Raw genomic sequence first — 9,024 nt, 5'->3', positions numbered from 1 at the left:
TTTCCCAGGTAGCCTCGCGCGCGTCGTTCAAGGCTCCCTCCACCTCCAGAGCCGGCCTGCGACGGGAAACGTCACCGAGACCTAAGCGCCCCAGCCCTCGGAAGCCAAATGAAAACTACAATTCCCAGCTTCCCGCGCGCCATAAGCACCGCCCCTGGACTTGGAGTTTCCTGAACTCCACGGGAGTGTGCAGTCTGGGATCCGGATGTGTTGGCTGCTGTACGGCTAGAGCTGGCTGCGAGCCGAGAGACCGCCCATAGGTTTCTTCATAACTGTGTGATAAGTGCTCCCAGTAGTTAGTACTCCAGTTGGTTGCGTGGTGGGACAAACGGACGAGATTCTTGAAAGCCGGACGCTTGATTGCCGTCTATGTGAAGTTTGTGTAATGTAGGTGTAGCTCCACACCACTGTGGAATATTGACCTCATTACATTCCCTCCTACCCCCAGTTGAAGGAAAGTACTCCAGTATTACCGAGAAGATATGGCTACTACCTTAAATCCACCTGCGGAGCCAGGTGGAGTAATAATTAATAAAGTCTTACGCTCCAATGCTAAGTTCCGGAGCTGAAAACAGAACAAAACAAGGTCTTTGCCCTGTCTCTTTTGGTATTCCTCTCTCTGTTATGACTTAGAAGGGGTGTGACCCACACTCTGTGTCAGGACTGATTTTGAATATTACATTTTGTTCTCACAACCTTTTGAGTTTGGCGGGGTTTTCAGTTGGGCTAGGTATGAATCCAGAAGCTGAGAAAGCAGGGAGTAATTTTTCTCCCCTTCATCTGATGAGAACACGCATCATTTGGCCTGGCGTCTTATTTTATGGGTTCTCAGACATTAAAGAATGCAGAAAATTTGTTTTAAAAAAAACTAGTACAACATGATTAGCACTGAAAGAATGTTGGCTAAATATTTGTATACATATACCTGTGAAGGTCTGAAGCCCATTTTAAAACCTGTTGCTCATTTCCACTCACTGCTAGGAATCTGGGGGTGACTTTGCCTTTGCCAATGACTCCCCAGTCCTGCTCTGCTGACAGAAACTGGGCAGCCGATAGCTGTTCTACCTCGTCTATCGCTGGATTCAAGATGTCCTACATTGTCATGCTTTCTTCAGTCATCTGTAAAGCTATTTCTCCTAAATCTCTTATTTTTCCATGACTTCTTTCTCTCAATTCTCAGCTTTTGTCTTCTATACCAGTCATGTCCCAACCAGCACCTTAGAAGAGATGGGGTGATATGGCATAAAACACAGGTTGTTAACAGCTGGTGACTCCAGATGAAGAGTATATGAATGTTTGTTGCACTATGTTTCAACTTTTTTGTAGGTTTGAAATGTCGAAAATAAAAAGTTGGAGTGAGTAGGAGAGCATAAGCTTTAGAGAGAGACAGACCTGGTATTTAAAATCAAATTCTGCCCTTCATTAGTTGTAATAATTGGTCAAGTTTTCTAACCTCTCTCAGCCTGGTTTCTGCCTCTGTGAAATGTGCATAATAAAATATCTCCCTCATAAGTTGTTATGAGAATGAAATAAAACATTTCATTGTATATAAAGCCCCTAGCTAGGTACCTGGCAACTGGAAAGCAGGGAGTTGTCATTTTCCAACTACCTCAGATCTGCAGGGCTGACTGAGGTAAACATTCTTGTTTCCTGCCCCCCACCTCCAAGCATTCAAGCCCCCAAGCCTCTCTAGCCAAATGCAAATGTCTGGCAGTAATTTTCAAGACCCCATGATAACACTGATGTCCTACCTCAAGCTTCGGTTCAGTCAAATTGCCTTCCCAGAAGCACTCCTTCCTACCATTTGGCCAAACTCTGTGGCCAAATTGCTCTCCAATAAGGGACGAGCTCATCACCAGTTCCTTCCTACCACCTTCCTTCAAATTGCATCCACAAGCCTGCCATCCTGCCCCCAAACTCGTGGCCTGAGATGTAGAGGTACACATCTGATGGATGGCTCTACTCATCTGAGAACCATTCAAGACAACGCATCACTTATGTAACACCAGAAGTGCTCCTGGCAGGACACAACTTTGCACTGTTTCCACTAGGTTGCTACTTTCTTTGTGTGACATTTTAGTCAGGTTGCACTGTGGCCCTTCTTTCTATTAATTCCCAGGACAGCAGGGAATCCCCTCTTTTCGTACCTACTGTCACAACTTCCCTTTTCTGGATTCTCACCTCTCATTATGCCCCTCTGGTCATCCTAAACATTTCACCATGTCTGAACACACCCTGCCCTTCAGGCTGATCAGCCTTTTCACGTTACTTATTCCTTCTGTACGGAATGCCCTTCCCTGTTTTCAGCTAACAAATTCTCCCATCCTCTGCACTCTAGCTCAATGTCACCTGTTTAGGAAGCTTTTCCTATTCTACCCTTCAAGCTATTAATTTCTTCCGTGTGCTCTCACCGTGCTTGATACATATGTCTCCCTCCCTAGACTCTGAGCTCTTAGAGGACAGGAACTGTGTGCCCCTAGCACTCAGCCTCATGCCTGGCTTGTGGTAGGCCTTGACAAATATTTCTTGAATGAATGAATGAATGAATGAATGAATGAATGAATGAATGGCTTTGCATTCATCGTCAGGTCATCTTTATAGTAATGGCCCATCAGGGGCTGTCTTTGGAGCCCAGAGCTGGGCATTGGGAAACTGTTCAGATTTTGCATTTGTGAGTCATTATGGGCCCACTGAAATTGCTTATTTTATTAGGGGACTCTCTTCCAGCCTGACATGCCCAGCGTGTTTCCAAGTGTGAAATCATATTGTTTGGCATTTGTTACCTAATTGTCCATGGGATTTAGTCAAACTTCCCAATGGGATAGTGTAGGGCATGGCCCAGCACCTGACCAATAACGGCTCCCACGTGCCCATCCAGGAGCACCATCTTTAATCCTCCTCCTGCCTTCACACACCAGAGCATTTCACAGGTGCACATTCATCAGCTTGGCAAGGCTACTGAGGGTACAGGTCTGTCACCTGATGTTCGCCTTGCCTTGCCTCTGGAACCAAGCACCTGCAGAGTGCTCAACAAACAGGTGTTACCTGGCTTAATTTCAGCTCAACATGTGCCTATGTTTCCTGCAGCTGCCTGGGTGTCACATGTGCCTGGCCCAGGGGAGCTGAGTAGCATGGAAATGTACCTGCTGGTGATGGTCTCACTTGGATGTATGAGGAAATCGCCCAGAAGACAGATGTCTATGCTGGAGTCTGAACGCTGTCATGACTTAGAAAACTAAATGGTGGTGATTAAGAGCATCTGAGTTCCAGATGTTAGTTTAATGCAATCTGACATTGGAAGTTATGTAATCTTTGCCCTTAGTTTCTCTACTTGTAAAATAGAGACAATGATAGAACCTCCTTATAAGTTACTGTGGGAATTTAATGAGATGATGTTTTTAAAGAGCTTAGGACAGGCTTAAGCCAAATAGGGACTCAATAAATGAAAGTTGCTTTTTATTATGATTTTATTATCATTATTAGACATTTTAACCTTTCTGCAAATATGGAGTTTCTATGTCCCAATGGCCAGCTGGTCAGCATCCTAAGTTGGTCCCTGAAATCCGATGTCAAGGGAAAAGCAAGACTTTATGCTGCCAAGCTATTCTCCTACCTCATTATGTTGTCTGACATAAATCTCATCTTCTGTGCAACACCCAAACTTCGCAAGTCATTTCTCAATATTTCTTTGGATTCTGGAATTTGATATGTCCATGAATTCCTTCTTAAAATATTAAAGCTGAACTGGTCCTCAGACATCACCTCATCCAACCCACGTATTTTAAAGACTGCTAAGGATACCGAGCCCTGAAGAGGGGGTGAGATATGCATAATGTCACATAGTTAAGGGGTGGTAGAGTTGGAGCCAGAAGCAGGTTTCCAGATGTGATGGTCCCCCTCTTTCCAATACATTTTGCTGTCCCTTCTAGAGTCAATGTTCTCAGAGGCTCAAGCCATGCCTTCCCTTGGTCTTAGAGTTCCCAAGGCCACTTTGGTCCTTTCTGAGTAGACAGCTATTTCCTTCCATTGATAAGCAGCCAGCACTTTCAAGTAACTTGACAGAGGCCCAAGTATAGCTCTTTATGGGGAAAGTCTGGTGCTGGGACAGGATACCAACTATGGGAACATACTTGTGTTATCGCCTGGGGACCAGGGACCCCAGCACCAATCAATGGCAAAGCCTCACACTTACCCTTCCAAATTCAACAAACCCACCCCCACCTCGGGGAACAGTGAGTTTTAAAGAGAATTGAGACTGGACTCTCTACTGTTTTCCTCTAGTTGTCATTTTACAGGTAAAGAAACTGAGACTCGTGGAGGTTAGGGAATGGGCTCAGGTTCATAGAGCTATAAGGGCTTCTATTTCAATCCAAGTCTCTTTGACTTTAGCGAAGTGGTTAGGGTTACATCTGTCAAATGGAAACTGGAGCACTTATTATGTACGTTGCTGTGAGGATTAGATGCGCTCATGAAGATGAAAGTGCCATTGGAAGAAGGGTCATTTGAGGAAAGGAACCATCTTATTCATCTTTGCATCACCAGTGCCCTGACACATTGTTGATAAACAATACACTTTAAAAAAATATACCTATGAAAGTATAAATTAATAAATGAATGAATAAATAAATGAGCGACCTAGCAGAAGTGCCTGGAACACAAGAGGTTTTCGATAAATACTTCTTCGCCCCCCTCGCTCTGGAGGGTGGCAGCCATAGCTACAATCCGTGTGCCTGGCACTTGGTAGGCTTGATGAAAATAGGCTGAGGGGCGCTCAGGAGCACTGAGCCTTTGACGCCGGGGGAAATGTGTGTCTCTTCAGCCACAGAAAGAGGCCAGAGCTCCAAGGTCCAGAGACTGGTGTGTTACCTTGTCAAGGGCTTCCCTCCACTGACCCTGCTCTAGTCGTTACCCAGACTCAATGTCAGGCCCAGAGGCATGTACCAAGGGAGGGCAGTGGCAAATCCTTCCAGCTGTGGAAGAGCTGGCAATGGGGATATGGCCACCAGTGAGCAGAGGATGTACTCTGCCCAGTTAGACCCAACTCCATTCCATTCCGTTCCTCCACGCCGCCTCTCTTTCTCTGTTTTCTTGGGGCTTCAAAATCTCAGTCCCCTGTGTCTGGTGAGTGAGCCAATGAGTGTCTAGGAGAGTGCCTGGCATATGGCAGGTTCTCAATAAATATTGGTGGGATAAGTAAACAAATAAATGAAAACAGGACTGAAGGAAGAGACAGGCTGACTGATGCGTCTATTTATTGGCACAGGGTCCTACAGGGCCAAGTCCACTCCCTCCCCACCGTCTTCCCTGTAAAAATAAACTCTGTTCTTTCTTCTCCCTGCTCTGTCTGCTTTCCTGCTCGGTCCACAGAGACTCAGTCACCCCCTAAGACTTGTGCCCCAAGACGTAGGAACTAGCACCCCCTGCACATACACACTTCCCTCTAAGCGCAGGGAAATCAGGAGAGGGCAGGAAGGCTTGTAAAGGCCCTCGGGCTTCCACTAAGAGCTGAGTACAGCTGGTCTGTCAGTAAGGGTTGGAAGCATATGGGAAGCAGCAGCATGAGGAACATGGGGGGTGGGGGGCAGCCCCTGACGGGGGTGCTGCAAGGAGCTGAGTCCACTCCCAAGTGAGCAGTATGTGAGCCTCTGGGAGAAGCATGGGAGGCACACCACCCACACCCTGCATGGTCAGAGTGTGGCAGGCACAGCAGGCCGCATGGCCACCAAGCCAAGTGAGCTTGGAAGCAGAGAGGCCGACTCCTTCCTGTGGGAGCTGGTGCCCCCCCACCCAGGCCTCCTCCAGGTAAGGTGACATGGAAGGATGTCACAGTGAATGGTGGGGGCTCTGCTGGAGGCAGGGGCACCCCCAAAGCAGAGGCACAATGTGGTGATTGAGCAGGGACGAGGACTCATGTCACGTGTGGTGTGGAGAGGGTGGACCCCGCCTAGCTGGCATTTGCCTTCTACAAACTCCAGAGCAAACAGCCTTGCTGGGCAAACTGCCACAGGCCCTAGCCACAGCCGACCATGTCTCCCCGGACCCAGGTCTACCACACTTCACATAGCTGCCCTGGGTTCATGGGGGAGCCGACAGGGCAGCCGAAGTGCCGCAGGAAGTCACGGGAGTTGGAGAGAGTGCCCAGCACGCGGAAGCGGGCAGGGCTGTGGGGGTCGGTCACCAGCCCCTCGTGAGAGCTCTCGGGTGTGCGGACCGAGCACCACACCTGCAGGCCAGGACAGACACGGGGACATATGGTGTCTAGTGTGGGCAGGGCCACAGACTCGGCTATGGCAGAGCCATCCCAGGGACGCAAACAACCACTGCTTTGCCCCTCAGCTCAGGAAGCCTCATGGACACAGGCAGGGGCTCAGCCAGCGTCTCAGCCCCAACCCCTTGCTATCAACACTAAGGGAGGGGATAGCATCCTCCCTCCCAAATTCTTTGAAGGCCTTTCAAAGCTGCCTTGGTAATGGGGTTGCCCAAGATGGATGTGTCTGAGGGGAAGAAGCCCAGTGTCCAGAGGAGACCCTAGAGGAGACCCTGCCTGAGTTATGCTCTGCCACTTACTTTATTCCTGGGTGGCCCTGGATGAGCCACTTTGTCGCCGACCTTTACTTTCCTCCTCCACAGCCACCTCACAGGAACACGGTGAGGCTTAATCTTGCTCCCCACCCTTTTCCCCTCAAGCGGGGCAGCCCTGCCTTTGAGATCTGCAAAAGCCTCCTGAAGAATCCTCCCTGCTCAGGCCTCCTCACAGGCTTTGGTGGGCCCCAGCCAAGAGGTTCTGGGTACAAGGCCTCCCCAGACCACCTTCTACATCCCAACTTTGGACCCATTTCCCAGTTCCTTTCCTGCTTGCCTAGACTTCTAATGATACGCCCAGGAGGGAGTGGGAGAGGGGCAGACCCAAGGCCACCCAGAAGAGCAATACCTGGGCAAATCCCACAAAGAAGAGCTGGTGGTTGGTTAGCCCCACAGCTGGGAGCTGTTGCTCCTCCCCGTGCTTTCTCAGCCACGCTTTGTAAGCCTGGAGTTGGGCACAGGGGTGGCAAATTAGAGCCAGCCCACCACCTCCACCCTGTACCCTCCCCCCCAGGGCGGGTGGGCCTCAGCAACTGGAAAGCCAGCCAGGCCACTCACGTTGTAGGCAGCCTTAAGCCCCCCGTTGTCAGCAATGTTCTCCCCCAGCGTCTGGCGGCCATTGAGCTTCTCCCCATTGACCTGGTATTGGCCATACTGCTCCTCCATACAGGCTGTGTGATTCCGGAAGGCTGCCAGTGACTCATTTTGCCACCATGGCCGTAAGTTCCCTTCCTTGTCATACTCGCGCCCTGAGGAGAACAAACCTTTGCACCCCACCAAGACCAGAGCTCAACCCTTGGTGTCAGGAGCTCCCCCATCCACCCTGGTCCACAGACTCCAGGGTCCCTGGGGCCTAATCCCAACATCCCAAGGCCTTGCAGGAGCCACTGGGAATCCTAGGCTGGAGGCGACAACTCCATGGGCCTCTACCTTGGTCATCAAAGGCATGTGTCAACTCATGGCCCATCACCACGCCGATGCCACCGAAGTTCAGGGCCCTGGTAGGTGAGGAATGCTGAGTGAGACACGGCAGAGGAGACTTCTGGATCCCACCTCCAGCCTTGCTCCCAGCCACCCGCTGGCCCAGGCTCCAGTGCCCAGCTCCGCCTGCCTCAGACACACTTGGGGTGGTTGCAGGTGTAGAAGGGGGCCTGCAGGATGCCGGCAGGGAAGACAATTTCATTCTTGGTTGGAAGGTAGTAGGCATTCACTGTCTGGGGGGTCATGCTCCACCTAGGGGAGGGACGGGGAGAGGCTGAGGCTCCTGACCCTCCTGACGCTGCTCCCAGCCCAGCAGCCCTGACCCATCTCCTGCAAGCACTTGTGTCTCTGCTTTGGGACCAGTCTTGCCCCCACCCCCAGCCCTGGAAACCTCCCCTATCTCTCTTGCTGCCCCAGTGTCTGTGGCCCTCCATTCTCACTGGTCCCGGCTGGGAGGCTTTCGGAGCTGGTCAGCCATCACTTTAGCAGAGAAGTTGTACAAATTCAACATATTCTGGAAGAAGGAATCTTCAGAGACTTCGTACTATGGAAAGGATGGGAATTAGAAAGCAAGCAAAAAAAGCATGTTGGAGAAGATCATAGTTCCAGCGTGGCTACTAATTAGTACCTCTCTGAGCCTCAGTTTCCTCAATTATAAAATGGGAGTAAAATATCTGGTAAATAATAATCACCAATACTTAAAGAGCACTTACGAAGCAGCGCTCAACAGGTGCCTCTTTTTAGTCTCACAGCAGCACCACTATGATGTAAGATGCCCCATTTTACAGATGAAGAAACTGAGGCTGCGAAGTTATATAACTTGTCCAAGGTTACACAGTTAGATGGGGGTAGAAGCAGGATTTGACTCAGGTGTGACTACAAATCCCTCTGGTTAACAATGCATTGTGCTAATGTCTGGCCTGCAGCCTGGCACAGAGCCAGCACTTGAGCAATGTCTGTTGCCTGCATTGCCTCTGAAAGGAAACAATAAGCACCTCCTTCCCGCCTAATGCTTGAGCCCCCATTACTGAATCCAGAGAATAGTGCCCCCTCAAGGGGCTGAAGTTCAAAACTGATGAGCAGAGGTACTCACCCCATCATAAACATCATCAAGCTCTTTAGGCTCCAGGATAAAGTCCGGGAAACCGATCATATCATAGATGGCATCTGCCTGGAAAGACCACGAGTAAAGGGTTTCCCTCCCCAGGCTCCCCCCAAAAGTGTATCCTCCATCCCCACCTCACCTCAAGAGGGCGCCCCAACCCTGGCCACGGCTCACTTTCTCCTTGGCCGCCTGGCGGGTCTTCTCATCCATCCAGGGCAGCTGACCCAGGGCCTCGTCAAAGGCGGTCCGGATCTCACTGATCATGCCCTCCGCCTGGAAGAGAAGGAGCCCAAGTCGGCCTCCCACTCGCATGAATGAATCCTTTCTCCCCTTCTACCCTCGTGCCCCATTGCTCT

At 50.2% G+C, this 9,024-nt stretch overlaps 1 protein-coding gene across 3 annotated transcripts in view; it reads right to left on the bottom strand.

Moving 5' to 3' along the window:
- Nucleotides 1–5,235: 5,235 nt before the first annotated feature.
- ECE2 (endothelin converting enzyme 2) overlaps nt 5,236–9,024 on the bottom strand; it is a 31,476-nt gene continuing 27,687 nt past the window's right edge. For all 3 annotated transcript variants that reach the window (XM_019735790.3, XM_019735786.3, XM_088794028.1), the window contains 8 exons: nt 8,843–8,941; nt 8,657–8,734; nt 8,004–8,107; nt 7,705–7,815; nt 7,513–7,580; nt 7,141–7,331; nt 6,932–7,027; nt 5,236–6,223 (listed from right to left, as the gene is read on the bottom strand). In XM_019735790.3, the coding sequence (XP_019591349.2) occupies nt 6,047–6,223; nt 6,932–7,027; nt 7,141–7,331; nt 7,513–7,580; nt 7,705–7,815; nt 8,004–8,107; nt 8,657–8,734; nt 8,843–8,941 (924 nt within the window). In that variant the 3' untranslated portion in view covers nt 5,236–6,046. The remainder of the gene's footprint in view (nt 6,224–6,931; nt 7,028–7,140; nt 7,332–7,512; nt 7,581–7,704; nt 7,816–8,003; nt 8,108–8,656; nt 8,735–8,842; nt 8,942–9,024) is intronic.

This window comes from Rhinolophus sinicus, chromosome 17, assembly GCF_057876585.1.
Source record: "Rhinolophus sinicus isolate RSI-liver-muscle chromosome 17, RSI-T2T, whole genome shotgun sequence".
NCBI lineage: Eukaryota > Metazoa > Chordata > Mammalia > Chiroptera > Rhinolophidae > Rhinolophus > Rhinolophus sinicus.
Note: the sequence above shows the minus strand (reverse complement) of the source record. Positions and strands in the feature narration are given on the sequence as shown.